The sequence below is a fragment of the Spea bombifrons genome, chromosome 3 (assembly GCF_027358695.1).
Source record: "Spea bombifrons isolate aSpeBom1 chromosome 3, aSpeBom1.2.pri, whole genome shotgun sequence".
Classification (NCBI taxonomy): Eukaryota; Metazoa; Chordata; class Amphibia; order Anura; family Pelobatidae; genus Spea; species Spea bombifrons.
In genome coordinates this window covers 99008014-99034131 of record NC_071089.1, presented here as the reverse complement: position 1 = coordinate 99034131, position 26118 = coordinate 99008014, and the positions used below count along the sequence as shown (strand labels likewise).

The 26118-nt window shown below is 39.3% G+C and overlaps 1 protein-coding gene across 1 annotated transcript; it reads right to left on the bottom strand.

The window, feature by feature from the left end:
• Positions 1–25367, bottom strand: LOC128482847 (putative serine protease K12H4.7). Its single transcript, XM_053458800.1, has 9 exons — positions 25166–25367; positions 22843–23024; positions 20391–20623; positions 18693–18828; positions 13041–13155; positions 8280–8481; positions 6421–6511; positions 5146–5354; positions 1–323 (listed from the first exon to the last, which is right to left on the bottom strand). The coding sequence occupies exons 1-9, from the start codon at positions 25346–25348 to the stop codon at positions 214–216; spliced, it is 1461 nt and encodes a 486-aa protein (XP_053314775.1). The 5' UTR covers positions 25349–25367; the 3' UTR covers positions 1–213.
• Positions 25368–26118: the final 751 nt, after the last annotated feature.

Here is a 26118-nt window from a genome sequence, read left to right as displayed (position 1 = left end):
TGCAATACAATCAAATATTTATTTCCTTGAATGTTCCAGACATTACAGGAAACCGTACCGTATTATGCCAACATTGAAACAAAGACACAGCAATCGATTGTGATTTTTTTTTTTTAGTTTAGTTTTTTTAGCTTCGTTTATTACCATTTTAGAGCACAAATTAGATGGTTGGGCCAGCAGAACCGAGACTTGAAGTGGGCATCTTGAAGTTGTTTATGATTGTAGCCATTTTGTAAGCAGCTGAAAGATAAAGTTTCTTGCCATGGGTAAAACAGACGGCTCTCCAGGTCTCTCAGGATACATATCTGCACAGTGAGCTGCATCTGGAAATGATGGAAATAAATCTGGATAACAAGCCAATTTATTAAAAAGGGACATATTGGCTAATGTAAAAAGGTATACTATTGAAAACTTACAGACTTTTCCTAATTACAGACAAAGATACAACAACATGTCCCATGCAGTTTTAAGAGGTAGATGTCAATAATTCCCATGTGCAGTATTTTCGTTATGGGAAAAGGTTTTAGTATTAGTAATGATGAGATGTTGATCAATGCAAAAAATCTGCCCTTCATTTGGAAGCGTTAACAAAAAAGTTGACATTAGGAAGATTGCATTTTTAGTAACTGAAGGCCAATCAAAATACACAGACTGGGCAACACACAATAGAACTCTCCCCATCTCAGTATATCAGTCTGTGGATACTTACCTAGGCTGACAATCCAGCAGCAAAAGCAGACGTTGTTATTGGGGTAGTGATGGGGGGGGCAGTCTCTCTGGTGCACCACTGTTCAAAGGGCCATTATTTACAAGGGAAATCACAGGTCTCCCTAACCAGCTTGTAAAAGGTGTCTAGTCCTAATCCATAAATTAGTTGCTTATTATATCTGCATGTAAAGACGAGTCCAGACATGGACCACCTCGCTCGCTGTGACAAGATGGATACCAATTGCACCTCATAGATAAGGCTCAGTACGTTAAACTGTTGCCTCATACAGTTCTAAAATGCCTTTGTGAGTGTGTGAAGGGTGAACTCACATGATAGAGATCAAAAATCTCCATGAGTGTAATGCATAAGTGAGCTAAAATGTCAGAATCCCCTGAGTGGGGATGCATGAAAGGGAAGGCCACTTAAGTTGTCTCTGCCAAGGCCACCATCATGTGAGAAGAACCATTACAGTTGTAAGGAGCACGGCTGTCCTGTAGGCCCATTCTGCAGTCTCCCTCCATTTTTTGTACACAAAAAAAAAAGCTTAACGGCCGGACTATGGAATCAGAACTCTGAGTGAAGGAGGTATCAGCCAATCAGGAAGTCTTAATTCTCCTGATTTGGAGTTCAGAGTCCCTCCTTCAAACAGAGCTGAGTGAAAGCTGTGCCAGCACCAGGAAAGAAACTGTGTGACTGTGTAATGTCTAGTAATAAACAGCTTGCCTGTACCATCCTTGCCCTAAACGGCTTGAATGTGCCCCAAAACAGATTGTCTGTTCCATCTTTGCCACCAGTGTCCCCAAAAAGCCTTCCTATGCAATCTTTGCCACCAAAAAAAAAATCAGTCGAAGAGAAAATCCTGGTGGTGTGGAGGGGCGCCATCTCAGTAAAGGGCCATCTAGGGAGAGGGGTACAGACCATTTGTTCTGGGCCCTAAAATCTTTGATGGCAGCCCTGGTTTCTGCTCTTGACTGAGCTAGTCTCACCTTTTTGTATACCAATCTTAGATGTACTGAAGCTTTCAAAGTTTAAAGTAGAGAACTAGATATGTTATTTTGATTTTTTGCTGGGGGTCACTTGCATTTTACGCTGTTGCCATTTCAGAGAAATCCCATTTGTTGTGAACCTAGTGTTGATGGAAGTCTGTCTTGGTGGGCTAAGCCAATTACTGTCAGGAAAGGCTATTAAAAAGGTATGAGTTACATAAATCCTTATTGGGCTGACAATTCATCTGTATTGTTTCTCCACTGTTACTTTTTGTCAAAGACAACAATTGAAGCAGGTTATCCATAATACAAGATGGACAAAGCATTAACACTTTTTTATCTATTGCAAGGCTGTTTACTTAAGGAAAATATGTCAGCATTTTCCCTTTAGAATTATGGCACAATCTTATACAATCTGAAACCAGAACAAAACATCACATCTGAAACAAGCTCCTGCAATTAATAATGGTGTGATGTGATGTTTTGCTGCATGTCTTCTTGCTGATCCTGTGCCCTAAAGGGCCTTTAACACAAAACCATCAAAAAAACATTGGGGCTTCCTTTGAACCCTATGCTACAGGCAGGGGCGGGCTGGGCCGGGGGGCAATTGCCCCCCAGGCCGCCCTAAATCCGGGCCGGTGGGCCGGACGGACGACCGGCAGACAGACATTCAATGCGGCTGCGGCCGCAAAGTTAAAAACTAAGCGGCCGCGAGCAGGATTGAATGCGGCCGTCATGCGTACCTGGCGGGGGAGGGAGGGGGCGGTCCGCCCCGGCTGCCGCTCATCTGAGGGGTGCCACCATGCCGGCACGCCTCCAGTTTCTGTGCGCGCGGCAACAACACTGAAGCCACGCCCAACATTTTCCGCGCTCAGTGCACCGGAAGGACAGGAAGAAGAAGAAGTAGAAGAAGAAGAAGAAGAGGAGGAAGAGGAAACGTGAGAGTGAAAGAAGAAAAGGTAGGAGAGAGTGGATTAGTAAGTGTGTGAGAGTGATGGGTGTTATGCTGAATGTAAGTGTGTGAGAGTGATGGTTGTTATGCTGAATGTAAGTGTGTGAGAGTGATGGGTGTTATGCTAAATGTACGTGTGTGAGAGTGATGAGTGTTATGCTGAATGTAAGTGTGTGAGAGTGATGGGTGTTATGCTGAATGTAAGTGTGTGAGAGTGATGGGTGTTATGCTGAATGTAAGTGTGTGAGAGTGATGGGTGTTATGCTGAATGTAAGTGTGTGAGAGTGATGGGTGTTATGCTGAATGTAAGTGTGTGAGAGTGATGGGTGTTATGCTGAATGTTTGTGAATGAGGGTTCCAGATAGCATGGATGTGTAAGTGTTGGGGGATAGCTTGGCATAGGGAGTCCGTAATCACATTCCTTTCATGCCCAGATTCCAGCATGTAGTGGCTGCCTAGGCATGATAGGAGTGTGATTGCTGTTATAAATTATTTTTTGGTCCAACTTCGGTGTGTTAACACTTTTATTGGACAGAATAATTCAATGACAGTATTAATATATATATATTGATATATATAATTGCAAACAGCAATCACACTCCTATCATGCTAAGTCAGACAGCACATGCTAGAACCTGGGCATGATAGGATTGTGATTGTTGTTATATATATGTGTGTATATATATATATATATATATATATATATATATATATATATATATATATATGTATATGTGTTAATATTATTGTTGATTTTTTTGTCTAATTTTGGTGTTACTTTTAAAAAAGTATTTTAAAGTTTTTTTTTTTTTTGTTTTTTTTTCTGTTTTGGCCAAGTGAATGCTGAATTTTTAGTTTCAGTCCAGAATTTTCATTTCGGTGCATCCCTACTATATACTATGCCAGTCACTAAAGTGGTAAGCCTACACCACATCAATGTTTGGCTTAGTATAAAGTGATAGGGGTTGTCAGTGTCTGGCTCAGTGTATAGGCACACATTGACGGTGGTGCTGCGTAATCCCTAAGTATATAATGATAACAAATATGCTGTACCCCTGTCAATGTTTGCCTAACCATAGAAACTATGCAGTTTTAAAGTGTGTGGGGGGGGGGTTTGCCACATACAGGGTCTGCCACAGGTGCCAAATACTCTAGGTACGCCCCTGCATCATGCGGCTGTCAGACCCAATGGCCATTCCTCAGCTCCTCTTCCCACGTCTTAAAAGGGGTGTGATGAAGAGCTGAGGCATGCGGTGTTTGCACGCCGGCCACTTTAATTTCATTAGGCGCTGGTGGAGTGACTGCCGCACGACGGCCGCTTTCAATGTCGCTCGCAGCCGCTTTGATGGTGCAATGGGCCAGTTGACCAGACTTGCCCCCCAGGCCTTAGGCTGCCAGCCCTCCCCTGGCTACAGGAATGGTGTTTTCAGAAAAAAAGGACCTTAAAAGGTTCTATAGTCTAGGTGCAGTAATTGCACCTGATATTTTGTGTGTGTATTAAAGACAGTTATGTGGTTTAGAATTGAAATAATTTTTTCATTTTGTTTCAATAAGTTTCCTTTATGAGGAAGTTTGCCATTCTAGGATGTTGTGATATTTCGGGTTATTTTCACACAGGGCCACGCTAATGAAGTCTTATTTATCTAATAAAGTCCTTTTCTCCATGGACGTTGAAAGGGTCCCTCTGAATGATTACGACCAAGACATTCTACTCATTACTAGACAGAAAGAAAATATATGAAAATACATTCATATTCTAAAATGGTTTTCCAATGCACCTGCACCGAAGCAATCAATCACAAAACATAACATTGGCTAGTGAAGTTACTAAAGAGACACTCCAGACATTATATGCACTCTCTATGTCACCTTTAAATTAGTGAATGAGTGCCCATCTATGCATTTGCGATTTTTCCCTGCTGCCCGGAAAGGTAAGTAGTGCAAATTAAAATATTGTGATATCGCTGCTGGGGCTGTTTAGCACAGAATGCTGTCCCATAAAGACAAACGCACCTGGAATATCTGCAACTCAAAATCGAGAAGCATTAATATGAAAGAATTCACCATTAACGCCCGATCGTAATAAGAGGAGCTCTATGGGAAATAAGCCCGGTGATCTAACATCATTCGTTGCAGCCAAATAAGTCAGTACAGTTTGCAATACAACTAAAATACATCCGTACGGCAGAGGTAGCAAAAAACACGTTGCATGGTATGATAAGAACAATGTACTGAGTCAAGCACGTACTAAACTTAAAGCTTTGTACAAAGTAGTACGGGACCGTCCAGAGAGTATATGTAACAGCAAACAAGGAATCAAAATGTGGGATACCTTCTGTCCGTATCTGCATGTTTGGCCCAGAATTCTTAAATGCATTGGAAACTTTACATGTTTTTAATTTAGAGTAAGATGGCTTTTAACACAACTGCTCTGCCCCCCCCCACACACACTTAATATTAAGCGGTCAATGCACAGATACGTTGTAACAAAATATTACCTTCCATTTGTATAGCAAAGCAGTCACTACTGAGGTTCGAATTAATTCCAAGTGCATGCCACGGGTCAATCAATCCATTAGGAAAAATGATTCTGCTGCTCTTTATTCCAAATCCTCCATAATATTCATTTGTTTGTTGAACAGCATCCGTAACAGTGGACAGGTTAAAAGCTGAACCATAAATATCAGAACATTGCTGGATATGATAACTGAGGACAAGGGAATACATTAAAATCATAAGACTTACAGCTTTTTTAGTTCTTTAATTTGTCTATAAAGTTGATAAACTAGCTAAATAGCAGGATTTTATTACAATAAAAAAATTCTACAATAGAACAATAGTAGTAAGTGAAGTTCCTCAAGGTTCTGTCCTAGGCCCAATGTTATGTAAAGTCTTTATTAATCATCTTGCAGTGGAGTGCAGTTGAAAGCCATGTATTGGTTTATGTAGATGAAACAAAATTAGGTAAGTTAATAGAGTCTGACCTAGAGGTTCCTCCACTACAAGGTGATTTGTCAACGAGGAGGACTGGACAGGCAAATGGCAGATGAGATTTCAAGAAAGGCTAGAGAAGTTGTTTATACTGAAAAAGTCATTATATACAAGTTATATTAAGTACAACGTTTGCTTGCTGATCCATTGAGACATGAGATTGCCACTTTGGAAACAGGAGGGTATTTTCCCCATTTTGAGCCACAATTGGAAAGCACTTCAATGTGGGTTTTTCCCTTCTTCTGGATCAACAGCAAGGTTGAACATGATGGATTTGTGTGTTTTCTTTGAACTTTAAATTATTATTGCTATGTTAGTGATGATATTGGAGTGGGCAAAGTTGTTTTGGCAGGAAGTCCTCCTCTACCTTGTTACAGATCTATTTACAGTCAATAGATCTTGGTAGAGGAGGCGGAATGTCATCATTATTTAACTGCATATGTATTCATCCGCATGCACTTTCCACCCACCATCTTTTCTTGTAGTCACAGCTACGGAAGTAAAGCTGCTCAAGCCCAGACCCAGTTGACCTTTGGTTGGGTCAAAAATCACCCCAGTTTAATTTGCGTATTTGTAATGTTTTAAGGATATAGGCCTAAGCAGTCATGTCATATCAGGAACGATTCCTGTGTTTTCCATTGTGTGGTTAGAATGGAGCACATGGATCATCTTTAATACCAGGTTCTAAGGCAAGCTAAGTGTTTAGAACATCTCTTATTAACAATTGCGGACATTACTTTGCCTATTACACTTTATCTAACAAGATTGATATGCTATTTTACCTAAGAGGAAAGCCGGAAAAGGGCTGCGAATCGGAATCTGTAGACTGGAAGAAACCAAATTCTGTGCATGTTTGGTACACCCATTGCCTTCCTATTGGACAAAGAATATATAAACATTATATTATTCACAAATACTAACCATGAGTAATATCCAGTCTCAGACTGGTCTTCGGTATCTGCCCAGTGGACCTTAAAGTGCCAGGGCAGCTTTGTGATCGTCAGACTGACCCTGCCCAGAACACAGCCAATATTACACAAAAAATCCAGACTCTAAATTTTATCTTGTGTTTCTCAACAGAATTAAAGAAGAGGTGTAATACATAATCACTTCACAGAACAATCTTAAAGTGAACAGTTTCCAATGTTTACATTAAAGCTTGCAGCCGGGTGAACTCAGATGACTGAGAATTTTAAGGTTTTGGCAAATTGTATTTCCGTTTCCCGCAACTGAACAAACACTAGTAATAACAACCAGATGGATGTTTATCTAAGATCAGAGCTAAAAAAGTTTTACGTTATCAAAGCAGTAGCAAGCAGAAGGCATGGGGTTATTGGTTGCACTCATAACATATCTTCATTGTTGTTTTACACAGATACTGATCATTGTATACATTTAATATAACCAAGCAAACCTAGGCCAAGTAATCAGAGCGTTATTAAATGCATTTTTCATTCACTATTTGCATTTACCGTAATTTTGCTTTAGTTATAAAGAAGCACATATAATTGTTTTAGAAGGCATGTGGCATACACGCTGGAATATCTAAGCAATTATTTCACCAACATGAAGAGTAAGTGATAACATCCTATTCTTCCTATTGAAACCAACCACTTCAAAATAAAAAAGCCCAATACCCCAAGAGGATACTGAAAATTGAGTTTAATTTGTTCAGAACAAAATGTTGTGTCAGATAAGAGCTGGGTTTAATTAACCTAAATGTTTGTGTATTCCATCATTTGACAATTCTTTGTAGTCTAAAGACATGAAGTTTTCTGCTTTTACTCTGTGGAAAAGGGAAAAATCTTGAGGAATACATTTGCTTCTCCTCGGGTTCTCCTTCGTAATAGGATAAGTTATTTAGTGCCGTTACTCTCCTACATCAATAAGGTAGCATGAAGAGGACAAATCACATGAAAACAAGCTTGGTACCAGGAGACATCATAATGTTAAGCATGTCAAAGTGTCCTAACTATTAAAAGAGATGGTTACTACAGTCCGTACGGGCCGAATTAATTTGTAGCAATAGCAAATGGCACATTGGACTTCTTGAGAACAAATTACAAGATGGTGGCTTTTTATATGTAGCTTTTTTGTGTATATATAACCTTATGTGTAGATATTACCACTACAATGGTGTTATGGCGCCAAGACTAGAGATCAACTAATTGCATGGGGCGAACAGTGGAAAATTAACTAGATCAATCAGATCTATAAAATTACTAGATGGTATCAGCTAGTGCTGCTGAGGTAGAGGTTACTTTATGAACATTTTATGAATTGCCTAAGCAGTAAGTCATCAAATTAATTATGTTGTAGGCAACAATCCCCTTTAAGAAATATTAGAATAATTCAATGAGGAGACAGAGGAGCCCCTAAACATTAAATTAAGATTTATGATTGATGGTTGTGTGATATAGTACTGAAAAATAGTACAATGTATTGCACAGTTAATACCAGTGAACCCCTTTTTTGGCTACACTAGCATTATATTAGCCTTAAATGCTATTAACACACATTGACAGAAGGGATAATGTTAGTTATTCCAATAGTAAAATATGCAAGCTATAGTTTCTATACAACTAATTATCCTGTTCAAACATTGATACATTAGAAACACACGAGGTTTTGTTAAACTTACCCCCCTGTGACGCGGGTCCTTCCCAGCTATCATCTCTCATTTCTTGTACAAAATTCTTATACTGTGCATCAATACACTTTTGTCCCAAAGCATTTAGGATGGTTTGGATAACAACAACAAATTGGTCATATGGAGCACCCAACGACTCATTATCCATAATATCGCACACCACCTGGATAGTTACATTGCCTCCTTTCACACCCTGAAATGGAATTAGTAAATATGCAAAGATTGAGCAGCTATCTATGATGACAACGCAACAAAGTGGTATATATGATTTCAACACAAGAACTCTCTCAAATATTCCACTGGTTTAGGCACAAATCAGAAATCTTGCTTTATTCTGTTAATATTCAACACTCTATGATGGAGTAGGAACTTTTAAAAGGGTACTGTAGTACCCCACATAGAGGTCTATTCACTAAACAAGTTGACTTCACTATAAATTAGTGAGCTTCTGCGGCAGGAAGGGTCAGCTTAGGCCTTCTTGGCGAAGAAACTTGTTAGTTTTGACCCCACATAATTAATACTGAAGCGGAAGAGTTAAAACCAAAAGTCTACTGTAAACTCTTTAGTAAATAAACCCTAGAGTCAGAAACAGGTGCTAAAATCATATTTAACCCAATCAAAAACGTGAATTGCATCCTTAATGTTCACAGATATCCAAACATTTTGTAAATTCTGTAAATTAAACTGAAAAGAGTTTCAACTGATAAAAATGTACATTTATTTCTGTTTTATGGGTTGCTAAACAAAAAGAAAGGTTAATGAGAATCAAAGCCAAAACTGTAATCCAACTCCCAAGGGCTATGTCTTTGTTCCTGGCCAGTTACGTTCCTGTTTGGCAGAGGCTTCAGTAAGGAAGTTGTCCAAAGACTTGCAAGGATTATGAAAGGTTCTGGGAAAGTGAGAGGCAGTTCTAGTATCAAATAAAAACAAACAGCTGGCTTGATTTAATACTGACCTCTTCAACGTCACTAAACACATCAAGAGTTGGAACTTTACTGGTAAGCAAAATCTCTGACGATCTCACTGCTGGAAAGGATGCTGTGATGCTATCTAATCAAACAGAACACACTTGTACAAATATCCCTGCTGAGGTTATTCTGATGTGTCCAAGTCTCGTCTGTGGAAGAATGTGTTTTAGTGTACCTGTGTATTTGAAGCATAAACCCTGCATTTACTTGGCGCTTTGTTTGCCAACACATTCCACATTCACATGACCTCCCTGCACAAAACCTGCCTCTTGCCCAAGTTGTTCTCTATCCGGATCACAGACTTTAGTTCCTGAAACTGATTTTCCTCTTAATATCAAACACCTCTAGTAGATAAACAAGATGTACACGCTTCCACTTCCGTGCATTTCAGGCAGCCAAGTAGTCTAAGGATACACTGTATTATTGCATACTTCCCAAGTATCCCTCTTTAAGAATAATAACATGACAATTGGAGGCATGTCCGTGGACTGCATTAACACCATTGGCATACCTTTTAACAATAAAAAGGTGAGACAAGACTATCAATACTATACTATTGTAAATAAAAGAGTTAAATTGCTGACAAATTGGTCGCTTATCAGTCTTTAGGGAAAGGGAATGAATCTCACCTTGTAACAATAGCTTTGTTTTGGTTGACCACAATGAAGGCAACTTTGTAGGGATTGTTATCTTTTTAGATCTGAATTGGTCTTAATATTACTATCCCCCTCAACACAATGTCTTATACAATTCATTTTAACTCTTTATTTATATTATGATACAATGTTATATAGTTTTGTCCCACTGTCATAGTGTAACTATATTAAAAAGGTACGTTTTCACTTCAGTAGGGAGCACTTTTTTTTCTGTATTTACCCTCCCCTCTTTCTTTCTTGTGGTTTTGAGGTTATATAGCAGGGAGATTTAATTCCCTAGATTTTGGACTTGTGGCTTAGTTTCTTTGTTTCCTTACTGAACTAACTCAAAAAGTTGAGAAGTTTAAATCTCTGAAAGTCCGTGTATAAATTACTAGTTTCATCTTCTTCCCATGAAGATTTCAAGAGGCTGGGTCCTGTTGTATACCCCATTCACTCCAATAAAAACAGCACGGTACAAAGCTGGCATTTTCTCCTCTCTTGAATGGGAGGAAAACATTTTATTTCATGTTGGGATCTCAGCTGGAAGGAAAACGGAAACCACAACGAGTTCAGCCTGGAAACAGACCCTTTTAGAGCTAATGTCTAACACATGATCATTTCAAATGTCAGCCTGAGATGTTTGGCCAAAAGTTTATGAAATTTCACACTCCTCAATGTTGCAACAGCGATCTGAGATTTCCGATATAAATCTTTATAATGTCATATCATTCAAAAAAAAAGTCATGCTTAGTAAGCATTTCAAATACAGAGCACAATATTAATAGACCTTTGCCCACACTCGTCAAACTGCTCAATCCCTTGTGGATTCCACTTACAAATAAAATGAGTGCTACATAAACAAAGAAGGATTTTAGAGTGGATAAGAATCCCCATCAGATTGGTAACCATAACAGTGAAAAAGCCAATTGAAATGCAAAACAACAGATATCCGTCACCCCATACACATTCATCCCCTCTGCATCCACTTGCATTATTTCACTCCCACATTATCCATTAGCTTTTAAAGTTCATCTCTTAGCAAGAACATTTCTGTATATTTTATTCACAAATAGCAGCTTTTGGAGATACCGTTGTATGGACTGATGTTCACAAGTTTGTGCTAAATGATACAAAACTTCCAGTACGCAATATTTCAATGTTCCTGGATATAATGTGATTTACCTTAGTTACCCAAATGGGCATTTTGCCAGGGTCTGAAACAAAATCTGTCAAGTTCAGTAGTTAGTACCATACAGCTTGTTGATGTATGTCCGGAAGACTTTTGGCATTTGCTGAGTGAGCCTGGGTCATTGACCCCTGCCTCAACTTGTATCCCAAAAAAAACATTTTCCTTCCTCCCTATTCCAACATCATCATTAAAGAGGACATTGCTAGACTCTCCTAACTGTTAAACATATGGATAACCTTTTTTATTATTATTTAAATTTATTTAGCTTTTCACAAGTATATAAGAATTCACAATCCACAACCATGTGAGCATATCATATGAGGAGATGCTTGTAGATAAATATAATAAACTGTTACAGGAGCACTCCTGATTACATAAGTAAGGGAGTTTAAAATAACTCAGCAGTGAAACAGGCGGGGAAAATATGGCATTGCCTCCTTGATATAGGTTACTTGTTTCAACTAGCATTCTGGCCATTTTAACACTTGTTCTCAACCTAATTTGAAGTTTACCAGAAGTCATAGTCGTTGACAAATAACATTCAGATAGACAATGAAAAAACAAGTAAAAAAAAACAAAATTAAAAAAAAGGAATAAAAGAAAGAAAAAGGAGTAAGGAAGTGTTGCTAAACTGGGGGGCCAGAAATGTAGTCATCCATGGTTTCCATAAGGCTTGAAGTTTGGGCACCTTGTCCTGGAGCCTTGCTGTGATTTTTGTCCATACCTAGTAAGTTCTAGATGTTGGTCAAAACTTCTGGTCTTGTTGGAGAACCTCAGGTCCATTTTCTAGCTATGGCTTGTGAGGTAACTGCACATATCCTAAGGGCTAATTGGTTCTGTGGTTCAGTAATAATGGGTGTGTATGTGAATAATGTTCATAGTCTAGTATTGCCTTCTCTCCTAGCTTGGAACAGCTACCCCCTTATGGAGGTAGTGTGGGACAGGGTCTTGTCTAGACCTTTGCCTTGGAAGATTCAGCAGAGGAAGGTCCAATTTATGCCTCTTCTATGGAAGGCACCTTACTTCGCTTCTTGTGACCTGCAGGCCAAATCAGAAGTGCCACTGGTAGGGTACATTTAGGCCCCAAAGGTGCTGCGTGTGGGGGGGGAACATCTCCCTCCTGCATTGAAGCGTGTGGGGCGGCAAGTCTGCAAAATCCTGAATCTTGAAGTCCAAGTATTGTTAGTCCTGCCGCTCTAGGTATTTGTACTCCGACGTTAGAATCCTCAACCTTCCTTGGTCTTTCTGTGAGAGCTAGTTTCGTCTTTAAAGCTCTATGAACACTGATGATGCTACACTGCTCCTTACTCAATGTAGGAAAAGTCTCAGAAGGAAAGCAGGTAGGCCATTGACTGACTCCAGTATGCCTCATAATCAGAGATTTTTTGGTCTCGCCCTTTCCTCTAGGTCCTCCTGAGCATCTTGTAAGTTGGAAAACTCCCACTGCAGGCTTTCTATGTTCGTCGCCATCTTATGTAAGTCTTATGAGAGTCCTTGCTGTATGATGTTGGTGAGGTCCAGTTTCACAGGACCAACTGTTTGATATCTTGTTTAATGCACACCGTCACACTTGGTCAATATGTTTCTCTAGGCCAAGGTCTCATGGAGATCAGTTTACAGTTAAATATGTCTGGAACGTCTTTCGATTCAGTTTTCTTGGTTGAGCTTGGCGTACTGCTCTTAAGTCATCTACAGTGCTTGATTGTGGGGGTTTGGTCTGCTGTGAATATTCTTCTACTACAAATACTACATTTTTTTCTTACACTGGCTCTTAGCCCTAAAATACAGTATTTTGATAATTGCTCATAACTTACGAATTACTGTTGCAGACATTCATGTTGAAGCCTCCCAATTCAGCAAGTCAATCCATACTAATATGCAAAAAGTTTATAAAGCTTGAAAATAGGGGAAAAAACAAAAAACACTAGATTAGAAACTTAGAAAAAAAATAGCTTACCTCAAACTCCCGGTTATCATTGTTGTATTGGACAATGTCCATCATGTACTCTGCAATTGAATCAAGGAAGAAGGATATGTCCATGTCGGACTGTAGCTGGAGCAACTTACAGAGTCTATTGGGATAAAAAGGTTCCATATAAGTCTGCATTATGTCGTGTTTCACACAGAAATGCACATATTTATTTAAAAAAACAAGTCACTCAGAAGCATTAAACATTTAGAAGAAAGAAAGAAAGAAAAAGAAAGAAAGAAAGAAAGAAAGAAAGAAAGAAAGAAAGAAAGAAAGAGAAAGAAAAAGCTTTCATTTTCTTGAAGATGCAGATTACCACAGAATATGGTAAAAATAAAAATACCATAAAAATATTAAGAACCTTTTTTCCCTAGTGAGTAAACCCTATCAAACCATGAAACTGACAACTCAGTTTATTTCATATTTAACCCCTTCGCCGGTTCAGGACCTTCATGACAAGAAGGTCACTAAATGACCTTTGACGGTCCTGAACCGTCAAAAAATTAAATAAGCTTAGAAAGTGATCAAGGATCACTTTCTTCGCTTAAACGGCCTTGCTACAATGCCTCGATGTCGAGGCATTCAGCAACGCCGAGATCGGCATCGGGGGCCATGTCTGGCCCCTCCCCGGGGCGTCAACAGCCGCCATACATTGTACGCCCGTTTTAAAGCGTTTAGGAGGCGATCAACGATCGCCTCCTAAACTTAAATGGTGTCGCTGGAATGCCTCGATCAGGAGGCATCCAGCGACACCAAACACTTACCTCTGGGTGGGCTGTGACCGCTCCGGAGAGCGGTCACAGCCGCAGCTGCCGGTGTTCTTCGCCATCAGCAAGATGGCGGGGGCCGGGAAAATAAACAATAAAGATAAAAGAGTTAGCTAGATGGTCTCCAGACCCTCTAGAGAACTCTGGCTCCACTTGCTGGTTGAATACAGGTACTGTATAAAAAAGTTTATTATTTTGAGCAAGTGCTAAAATTTCTCAAAAATCTCAACAAAGAGTTAAAATAAAAGCACTTCAAATACCCAAGGGGTGTCTAATATAAAAAAAATGGCTGATGGGGTAAATTGGAGTGGCCTAGCTCAAAGATAGGGCATAGGTACAGACTGACCAAAATGGAGAAAAAAAGCGCACTTCCCAAATGTGGCATTTTAAATCTGAAACAACCCGACAAACCCATGCATGTGGGGTATCACTGCACTCAGGAGATGTTCCTGAACACACATTGGGGTGTTTAACAGTGACATATACCAGGACCTGTATATCTATAACTAAAGTACAATTTGTGTGAAAAAAAAATAAAAAAAATTACTATTACAAAGTTTGACAAAGTGTATTTCTATAATTGGTGCATGGAAAGGGTTAAAATAACATCATTTGGAATACCCTGGGGTGTCTAGTTTTCAAAAATATATGGTTTGAATGGGTTAAATTGAGTTAACCAGCTTCAAAGATGTTCCAAAGAGGAGATGGAGGCAGACTGACCAGATTTGTTAAAAAAGATTTGGAAATCATAAAACGCTGCTTGTACTTGTTGCCCTATAACTTACAAAAAAACAGCAAAAAAACATAAAAACATTGGGTATCTCTAAACTCAGGACAAGTAGTAGAATCTATTTAGCTAGTTTTTTTACTTGCTTTTTTAGGTGAGTAAAAGATTTTTCAAATAAAAGTCATAAAATGTGTTTTTTTTCAATTTTTCACCATGTTTTTTTTTATTTTTTTTATAGTAAATAAGATGATACGATCAAAATAATGGTATCTGAAGAAAGCCCATCTTGTCCTGAAAAAAACAATATATAATTTATGTGGGTTCACTACATGGGTGAGGAGAAAATTACAGCTCAACACAAGCACCACAAAAGTGTCAAAACAGCATCGGTCCCACAGGGTACAAAACGAAAAATGAGCCCGGTCCTTAAGGGGTTAAATTACCCTGTGCATGTAAAAAAACGAAAACAAAAACAAAAAAAAAAGCTGCAGCTGCCCCTCCTCTGATGAATGTAGCCACTAATTGGGTGCTTCAACCAATCAATGGCAGGAAAGTGCTCCTATTGAAATCATGTAGTCATGCACAGGATGGACATATGGCTATCCTAAATCTGGTTTTTATCTGTCACCAAAGTCCATATTAAAAAGCTGGAGAACATCACTCTCAGCCACACAGATACTGAAAGGTTCACCTGGAAATCTTTGGAAGACGGTGGGGCTCAGGGGAATTCTGCAGCAAACTCTATAGTCTGTTTCAGCTGAATTAAGCTAAACAAGTAGTGGTGTCAGAAGTGTGCCCCCCAATTGAAATGCCGTCTTTTTTTGGTGCAGCCGTGATAGACACGGAAGAGAGAGAGGGGCGCCAAGCGGTCGGTCAGGAATATACATTTTCAGCAACCGCTCGGCGTGGCCTTTGTCTCGGTTGCAGTGCTGGCATTTAATGCTGAGTGCCAGAATATGATGATCATTTTCTGGTGCTCAGCAGTGAAGCCGCCCGCACCACGGCAGAGCAGTGAGACAGGGGCCTCGCGTTCCCACCGCAGGACTTCTGCAAGATAAGTGAACTACAAAGGGGGAGAGAAGGGATAGATAGCGAGAAAGGGTAGCAAGGATATTGAAATAAAGAGTCAGAATGAGTGAGAGAATGAATGGATTAATGTGTGGATGCATTGTGTGAATGAGTGAGATAATTAATGAATTTGTGAGAACGCATTAATGAATGTGTAAATTTGTGTGAGTGAAAGAATAAATGATTGTGTGAATTAGTGAATGACTGTAAAAGGTGTTTGTGTGACTTAGGTGTATAATTGATTTGTGGAAAGGTAAAGATGGCACAGGCAGCGTGTTGATGGGGACAAAGATGGCACAGGCAGCATGTTGATGGGGACAAAGATGGCACGGGCAGCGTGTTGATGGGGACAAAGATGGCACAGGCAGCATGTTGATGGGGACAAAGATGGCACGGGCAGCGTGTTGATGGGGACAAAGATCGCACAGGCAGCGTGTTGATGGGGACAAAGATGGCACAGGCAGCGTGTTGATGGGGACAAAGATGGCACAGGCAGCGTGTTGATGGGGACAAAGATGGGACAGGCAGCATGTTGATGGGGACAAAGATGGCGTACACTGGGCTGCTTGGGGACAAAGATGGTGTACATTGGGCTGCTTGGGGACAAAGATGGCATATCCTATGTGTGTAATTTGGGTGCTGGTCAGGTTCTATGTGGGCAGTGTGGATGCCAGGGCTGGCTTTGGGGTGTGCTACCTGTGATCTATGTCTGTAATTTAGGGGATTTATGTAATTTCCAGTTGATCTATACCTGCAATGCTGGGTTTGTGTGTTCTGTTGATCTATACCTGCAATGCTATTATTTATGTATATCTACAAAAAAAAGGGTTTTTATGTCTTATTCAGGTGCACGTGCCGTTTCCATGTGTTGTGTTTTGGTCTATACCTGAACTACAGGGAGTAAGTAAAAGAGAGGTATGGCTTAGTGAATGAGGGGGCAAAGGGACTCTGGGGATGATTACGGGGGAGAGGACCTCTCAAAGTCATGGTATGGTCAGAAAGAGGGGCTAATAATGTAATAATGTATATTGGCAGCAGGGTGTAATAGTTATGTAATAGTGTAATAGTTTGTATAAGACGCTCCCCTGTATAAGACGCACCTTAATTTTGAGGCCCAAAATTTGAAAAATTTTTTTTATTAATTACATAGTTATTGAACTCAAGTTTTATTTATCATAAAATTCATACTCATCACTCCCATCCATTAACTGCCCCTAAATTAACCCTAAAGACCCCATCAACCATAACTGCCCTTAAATTAACCCTAAACACCCCATTAACCATAACTGCCCCTAAATTAACCCTTATGCTTTTTTCTCTCATTTACTATTATTATGACTGTTGGCAACACTATTAATTTTACTATTGCTTATGCATAGAGAACATTCTGAATGCAAACAAATACACCACATTTAACCAAAAAAAAAAACAAGTATCTGGGGAAGAAATTAATATAGTTAGTACCACAGAAAACCCTGACAAGCCCTACCCCCCTCCTCTGCTGTAAAATCACGTTCCAGACATAGAAGTTTCTGGTCAATAATACAAGTGACATCTAGCTGCGCAGATAAAGAAAAATTACAGAATTTGATGTAGAAAAGGAAGACGTGGCGGAGGGGTTTATTTAGTTGGTTAAGAATGATGGATTGTTGTGTGAAATATGCATTTTCCCCAGCCCTCAGTACGAGTACTAATAAATGAGTTATAATGTACGGGTAATTTCAAGAATATGTTCCCTGCTCTTTTTATAGAGAACATTATGTCTTGCAACTGATTTAATCAAGGAATACATTAAAGTACTAGACAGCGGCTGTAAAATGAAACATATTTATTCTGTTACCATATTCTCAAAATACAAAGAGATAAAAGACCTCTTTAAAGGTGGATGCCCACCAGTAGGCTCAGTAAAGCAACGGAAAGTGTTAATGCACAGAAAAACATGTAGCCAAATCATCACCATTACTTGAGAAACTTTTTTTTTCATAAAATGTGACTTATTTCCTCTTGCGTAAAATAGTTTGGCATCATATGGTCCTTCATGTCATTTTCCAGCACCAAAGTCAATAAATATTTGCTGTTTCTCGGACTGAGATGGAACTTTAGATTTCAGGTAGAGAGGGTTTTTTTTTTTTTTGAGACATCCAAGAAGTGGAACACTTTAAAAAACTATGACTAATATTTACATTGGCAAGAGTACAGTCTGTCAGGTTACATTTCACGACAGTGACAAAATAATAATAATCTGTATTGGAAATGATTGGCAGAAAAAAAAGGACATTAAGACTTATAATTAGTCATCTACAAGTTAAGAGAACGAGAGAAGCTGAGATGACGTCCTAGGAGTGGAGCCACCGAGTCTAAACTTTCATTTTCACAAGAAATTCAAAACCCAAACCAGAGGTCTTTGAAAGCTATGAAAGACAAACAATTTGGCTAAAGCAGGCTGGCACTGGGAAAGCGCTCTGTAATGAGACACTAGCAAAACCACTACCCACTTAGTACACTTAACTCTTTTTAGGCATTATCAAACTGTTTACCAGCTAGTTGCTCTCAGCCTTATTAGAACCACTATGCATTGGGTACTGTAAGTCCTTATCAAACGATTTACTGTCTGGGTTCTCTATTGACTCCGGGGCCTTACCAAACTTATGTGCAGTGGGGACATAGTTACCAGTTATTCTTAAGCGCTGAAACAAAGGGTAGCACTTCTATGTAATGTAAGGTACCATGGTGATTAGTTCATGAAGCCAATGATATCACTCTGGCTGACAAAATCATGGGAGTTCCATCAAAGGAGAGACATGCCCATTGGCTACCATAAGTTCTCAATGACCAACCATGGTTGGTATTCCACCGCCAATGACCAACCAGTGGTATTCCACCGCCTCTCATTTCAATAAGAGCTAACTCTACCAAGTTTCACCAGCAAGAAGGGCTCAGCTCACCCTTGCAGTTCCAGGGGATGGACCTTCATAATGTATGAAGTCTATGAGTTGAAACCACAGCTTCCCTGGCAGATCTCACTTCAGTGAATAAACCCTAAGTTTTGTGAGGTTATCCCCTCTTATTTACACTTACCTGAAATCCTCTGTAAGCTTCTTATAGTTCTCTTTATATTGTAGCAGCTCAAGTATTGAGTCTGAAGCCAGTTTCATGGCTTTGGGACAAGCAGAATGATTTCGGGCCAAAGAATTCTGTACCACCTCTAGGTATTCTAAACAAGAAGATTTTAGATTTTTGAATGTGGTGGGGAAGAAGCATTTTCTTTGTACAAGCTAAAAAAAATTAACCATCTATTTGCTACAAGACTGGCCTCTGTCACACAGTTGCATCAACAAAAGCCTCTGCAATATGTCGTCACATTGGAGTGCTCCATACATTACATGACTGTATACCTGTCCTACTGTAGACCACATAAGCAGGCACCATTTCAGTTAACTTAAACATGTTAAATATTGGCATATGTGTATATTATTTTGATTGTGTTCTATGCAGTGAAGGGCTTTTGTCACTTGACCATACCTGAGAACTCTCCTGTTCTCCAGGTTGTGGTAGAGGTGTTTAGGCACACCCACTCCCTGCCCTGTTCCCCTCCCACCACCATACAAATTAAATGTGTTTGAGGCAAGCCCTGCCCATGTATGTGGCTATTCTCACGCAGGTAGCCTGCCCCCACAAAGCCATTCCCCCTGATGAGGGAGGGCTCCATGTACCTGGAACCTGGAAGTTCCCAGGTATGGTTGTGACCCACCACAAGCATATATAATCACTGGCTAGACGAGGTTCTCAAAGTTACTTGCACAAGCCAGTGTAATGCCCATCCTAAAAAGACCAGGCAGCTCTAACCCTTTGCTGTCCTCAAGAGGTGGTGACTAAAAGAGCAGGCACATGCAAATGAGAGGCCGTGTAACTACGGGTAAGGAATTAAAACGTGACATTATCAAGGAGATTATTTTCATTACCGAGCCTCAGTAATACATTGCAGCCAAATCCCTTGTATCATATTCTTCTTATTTTTGTAATTATATTGACCCTTAGCTGTTCTTTCAATCTAATATTCCCCCAAACTAAATATGAGCAAGTACATGGCTTTGTTGGACACATTTGACAATGTGAATGATCCTTGTATCAGAGACCAGGTCATATAAATGCAAACTTGAAAATTGATCATTCCAGGGGTGCAACAGAAACATCAGATACAGATTTCCCCAAATCTAATAGAATTACATATGCAATGGAACGTTAATCTCCGTTTCCAAGTAACTTAGATTTTGATAAGGATACAGAACATGAAATTCCTAAAGAACAAAAAGAAAGAAGAGTTCTAGTAAAGTCACTTGCACCAAAAGACCAACGAGAATGGGAGTCTGTTTTATCTGAACTTAAGATAAATAAACCAATAGATTGTTTTGTCCTAAAATGATTAATATTATTGTGATTTCCACACTATACATCAAGGAAACATGTATTAAGTGACCGTTTATCTATTTCAGCTCAGAAGTAAAGGAAGAGGCTCTGTGTGGCAGATGGTTTGCCGGGACTAACTAAATTACATCTTTGTGCTGCTGAACTTGCATCAAGGATAGAGTAACATAGCGTTTTTAACTTGTTAAGGGTATATTGTATGCAAGATATCCAAATGAAATAAAACAAACTAAAGAGTAAATATGACATAGGGAGGCATACATAAAAATGCACGACTGTCTAAACATCTAAAAATTAGGTACAATTTAATACAAGAGAGAAACAAAATACAGCATGCATATAACGGCTTACCAGGGAAATTCACCACAGCATTCACAGGTGCACTGCTGGCAACCGCTGCGTAGGCCAAGTGAGGATATTTCAATCGGTACCAGGCTGCAAGAGATCCTGGATATGAACCACCAAATACCACCCATTTGCGATCACCCAATTTTAACTGCTTTGTCATTACAGTTTGGAAGTGAGCAATGTCGGCCAAGGCTTGCCTGCTGCTCAGATAGCGAAGATTTTCTACACTCATATCCCTAAACCGGAAAACAAATTAGTTGTTGAAGCAAGCAAACATATACACGCTGAGTGATGGGAAGAAGGGGAATCTGATCTCTGTGTGATATATGCATAGACATAGACATGTGCAAAAGTTTCACGTGGATGTGAGAAAATGCTGTAAAGTAAGAATGCTTTCAAAAACAGTCAGGTTAATAATTTATTTTTATCAATTAACTAAATGCAAAGTGAGTGAACAGAAGAAAATTCAAAAATCAAATCAATATTTGGTGTGACCACCCTTTGCCTTCAAAAAGTGTAACTTCTTCTAGGTACACTTGCACATTTTTTTTTTTTAAGGAATGCAGCGAGTAGGTGTTCCAAACATCTTGAAGAATTAACCTCAGTTCTGTGGATTTAGGCAGCCTCAGTTGTTTCTCTTTCTATATGGAATTCCAGACAGACTTGATTTTGAGATCTAGTCTCTGTCTCACTTCCAGGACTCTTTGCTCTTCTTTATGCGGAAGATAGTTCTTTATGACCTTGGCTGTATGTTTGGGGCCATTGTCATGCTGCATACTACATTTGGGGAAAATCAGATGGCTCCCTAACGGTATTGCCTAACAAGTATCTGCATGTACTTCTCAGCACTGGACAATTAATTCTGACAAAATCCTCCATTTGCAAGGAACCTCCACCATACTTTATTGTTGCATACACACATTCTTGTAGCGCTCTCTAGCCCTTCAGCAAACAATTCCGCTACAGCCAAATATTTCACATTTTGATGAATCAGTCCAGCAAACCTGTTGCCATTTCCTGTGTTTTCATAAAAAGTTAAGTTGTACAACTTTGTTTCCATTTTGGAGGTATGACTTTTTGGCCACAAGTGTTCAATGAAAACCGCTTCTGACCAGACTTCTCCAGACAGGGTATATCAGTGTTTTCACTGTTTTCTGCCAATGCTAAGCTGGCGGCACTGGACTGGACATCTTTGAATTGTGAAGTTAAGTAAGCATGGCCTTATCTAGTACACAAGTTTCAATGGCTGACCACTGCGTCTACAGTCCTTAACATTACTTGTTTCCTTGTGTGCCTTCAAAATAGCTTGAAGAAAACATCTGGAAACTCCCTGTCAGCCTTGAAATTTCTGCCCGTTAGAGACCTTGCTGATGCAGTATAACTACCTTGAGGCTTGTTGCTGTTCCCAGTCTTGTCATGGTGACTTTTGACATTAAACTGTCTTCAACAACCTCACCTTGTTAGTGAGTTTGGCTGTTCCTCATCCAGCGTTATTCTGCCTATACAGCTGCTTCTATTTCAGTTAATGATTGTGTTTCAAAATAAAGAATTTGATAATTATTAGCACGTTTGGTATAGTTGTTTAATCATACACCCAACTATATGCCTACAAAATTTAGGCCTGCAAACAATGGGTATAACAAATACTGATTTGATTTATATTTTTCTTTTGCTCACTCACTTTGCATTTTGTCTATTTTTGAAAGCATTGTTACTTTACACCTTTTTTTAACACCTGCCTAAAACAAAATAAAATGTGGATGTATGATTAATTTATAATGTCTGTACAATACTACAGTATGTCTACAGGTAAAAAAAAAAAATCAGGTCTGCAATATGCAACAAAATGAATAGCACTTTTAAGAAATGACTGCCATCTATCGGCAGAGAAATAACATTTTCAAAACTATAGTTCTTCACAATGTGTTTATAATGAATAACTTTTCATAACCAGTGTATAAAACAAGCAGAATACTGTTTTTAGGGACAAGTGAAACGTGACATTTACTCTTCACTGTTCCTGTAAGAGAGCAATATTTGTGTGAAATGTTTCTACCAAATCCCCTGGCGTCACAGATACATTTACCCAGATGCAATGGGTAACAAATGAATTCACTGTGAATTTTGCCCTTCCTACATAATCCAATTTTAAAACTGAGAGAACCATTTTTTACCTCGTCATTCACCCACAACTCCCTGTTTAGTGATTTAAGCCTAATAAGCAACCAGTGAAATTTAAACTTTGTCCAGTAACTCCACTAACCATTCATCCTAGTCTCTACACAACATCAGTGATTTTACAGAAGTATGGAAGACAAAACAATCTATGGGTCAGCAGCAAGGTTCTGCCATGTTTTCAAATATTTTAAGTTATCAACAGTACCTATTAAAGAGGTATTTTTTTCTCAAGTTCTAAGGTTTAAAATTAGACAAAACCTTTAGTAGAAGCACTTACTTAGTTGGGTGACTTAGGCCGTAAAACCTGTGTTCCAGCATTAGGCATAGGGCACCCAGTTTCTCTGCAAATGTCAGCCAGCTACCGTACTTCATCCAAGCTGGATTGGCTGGTCCTTCACCTCCAATCATTAAGAATACAGGCCCACCGGGCTGCATGAAGGAGTCATTCACAAAGAATCTCTGTAGAAGATAACAAAAAGGTGCACAAACATGTTATAAAAGATATTATACATTCTTCTTTTCCATTTAGAGACAGTTTCAAGAACTGTATAATCGTATATAATTGTGTTTGTTTGCAAAATTAGCAAAAACCACCTAATATACAGTATATGTTGGATAAGGGTTGTTTTAACTCTTATTTCTCTTATCTCTGATTCCTAAACTACTGATTTCGGCAGCCTTTGTAATCTTTGGAACAGGAAAATGATCAGATAATGATTGACCTGCCAAAGACTGCCTTTGAGTTCTGCTTCCATTAGGTAAATTTTTAAAGTACGCGTCACAAAGACCTTTACACTGATCGACCAAAACAAAAAGACACTCGAGCTGTAGGTAGTTGTAATATTTACATTTATTCACCTTTTATGTAAAACATCCAAAACATACCACAGGGTGGCAGCATTTACTCAAGCTTTATCCAAGCAAAGTCACCACAAATTAAAAGGTAGACCCCAGCTCTCAAACAAATCTAATGCAGATCATGGTTTGTGTTTTAAGCAAATGCAAAAAGAGTCAAACATGCACAAAAGAAAACTACACATGTGCAATCTGATTACATACTTCATGCCGTCTCCAGGTATGTATAAGTATAACATGCACATTAAAGATCTTACTAAGTACTTTAACATGCTCGAATGTTTGGCGAGGCTGTTTGAGACAATAAGTTGAAGACAACATGCTCTTCTCCTTTTCGGAGCAAGGCAGATGAGCTAAGTATGTTTCGGTTATTCAAAAAGAGCCAACTTATCACTAGAAGAGATCTTTAAATACAGCACACCATTTTTGCACAGTGTGTTAGTTTTACAGTTAAAAGCCAACACATGGCCAAGAATAAAACTTTTGAGGAGCCCACTGTGTAACACATAAGGCATTATTCATGAGATCCCATAGAACAAAGGGAGGCCCTATGGCAGTGTCACCTATGAACATGTCCTTTGTTGTACAGTTGGGGCAAGAGATGCAGGAAAACAGTGCAGTCTTTACCACAGGGCAAAGGAGCCAGCAGCTCTGGGTCCAGTTGTTCCTTGTGCCATCTTAACTTTACAGTACTTTCCTGAAATGCCCTCAGAAAACATTGTATACAGTGCCCAGATCCTTACAAGTAGCGGCTGGAGGTAGGTATGACTATGAAGGTACTACAAGAGAATTCTCGCTCAGGCCCCAATGATCTCCAAAGACTATCAAGAAAAGAGTGGTTAAATGAGGGGTTGCAAAATGATCCCATCAGTGAATTTTTAATAAAACTCCCATAGACTCAACAGATGATGAATTAAAAAGTTGGGATGTATAAATTTGGGTATTGATTCTGCTATGTCCGGGTGCCTGCGCCCCAAGATCAGTTTGAATGCCAAGGGAACCTACCAAATGTATCTAGTGACTCACTTCTCTTACCACCTTCCAGAACAGCCCTTTTATTGTGACCCAGGCAGGAATACTGCCAACTATTAGGTGTGAGTGGAAAGAGGAATATTGCCAACTATTAGGTGTGAGTGGAAAGATGCAGCCAGGTACAAAAGTTTGTCAGATCCACCGCTATCTGCTGACCTTCACCCATTGGACTCACAGGTGTAAGCAAAGTAGCCAAAAAGATCATAAAAGTTTTTCAAACTTCCACATTCGCTGGGGAACTATAATCGAAAAGTAAAGTTTTCTTATTGGCTTTGAAAAGTGCAATTATGGGCAGTTATATGCAAGTGCATTACATTAAAAGGCATGCATTTCTAATACCATTTTACCTATGTATTTCTTTCTTTACATGTTTATGCAAATGATTGGCGTTTGACTACTACACCTTCATATATTTTAAACGCTAATATAGTTTCGTTTATTTTTGGGAATTGTTTATTTGTGTAAGTATCTAGCATGTGACGGTTAAAACAGACCGCTTGAAGCAGTTAGTTGTACATTCTTTCCTGCATGGCTTCTATTTCCTGCTTCTATGAATAGCCCTGTACATTGCAACTAAAAACATAGCTTTGGGGTGAACTTGCGGCAATTCAGTTTTAAGTCACTCATATTTCACAGACCGTGATACAACTAACTTGGACACGGAACATTGTATCAAACAGTTAAAGCATGCTCTGCACCCTCTCCCAACTTGCCTGCATCCAGTTCCTGGAATCAGCCCCATTAAAGTGATCAAGTTTCTGCAGAAACCAGCAATCAGGTACAGAATCCACAGGTTCAGCAGGTTTCTTATGATACAACTTTACAAAGGTAAAGGCTCTGCACAGAGCCGCTTCCCAGCAGAGCAGCAGCAGCAGCAGTAACTGCACAGCAGCCATGTCTGCAGCAAACCGTGTCTGCCAGTCACATGACATCATATCAGCTGACTTACTGCTTGCTTCATCCTGACCACCCATTCCCTGTCTTGCCTGAAGCTCCTTTTCACTACAAAGCGCTAAAATATAGTAATGATTACATTTCAAGTTACTTAAGAATGGGAATGTATGAAGCGGGTTTATTCATAATCACCAAAGTAAAAGGCCGCAGGCAATAGAGCCACAATCTTTCTGTTCAACAAAAGCCATTCGAATGTCAATAAAGACTTGGCTAATATTATTGGTTGATATATTTAGGATCGCTATATTTGATAGTTGGAGCGTCACTTTAACGCAAGATTGGAGTATTCAGTGCTTTGGAGAGCCACAGCTGCTGACAAATTATGTTTCTCTATACTAAGCAATGGCAATCATTTTGATATTTTTCATGCCTTTAGTTGTTTTATATGCATCATGACACTCATGAGCTCAATTCTACCGATTAATAATGATAGGAAAGAGACATGGAGCTACATGAGACAAAAAGTAAAATATCAAACACGCTAATAAAATGTGATCTCTTCAAGTTGGTAATGGAAGTCTCTGTGTTGTGTTGTTTTGGTGATGGCCGGAATGAGCCTGCATTTCAGGGAACCTAAGAGGAAAGCCGCATCACGGGGACAACCATGACATCATATTTTAATGCATATGATAGCTGAATGGTCCTTTTAAATATTTTTTTTCCATTTGCGAATGCGTTAATAGAGTCTTCGAAATCCCACCCATGCATTTGC

Bases quoted from the DNA above. Each gene is read 5' to 3' on its own strand.
- LOC128482847 (XM_053458800.1), bottom strand. From the start codon at position 25,348: ATGGCTGCTGTGCAGTTACTGCTGCTGCTGCTGCTCTGCTGGGAAGCG. The intron at 13,156-18,692 runs GTAAGTGTAAAT...TTATCCCAATAG, and splicing joins AAGCTTACAGAGGATTTCAG to ACTCTGTAAGTTGCTCCAGC. The intron at 8,482-13,040 runs GTAAGCTATTTT...ATTCCATTTCAG, and splicing joins ATGATAACCGGGAGTTTGAG to GGTGTGAAAGGAGGCAATGT.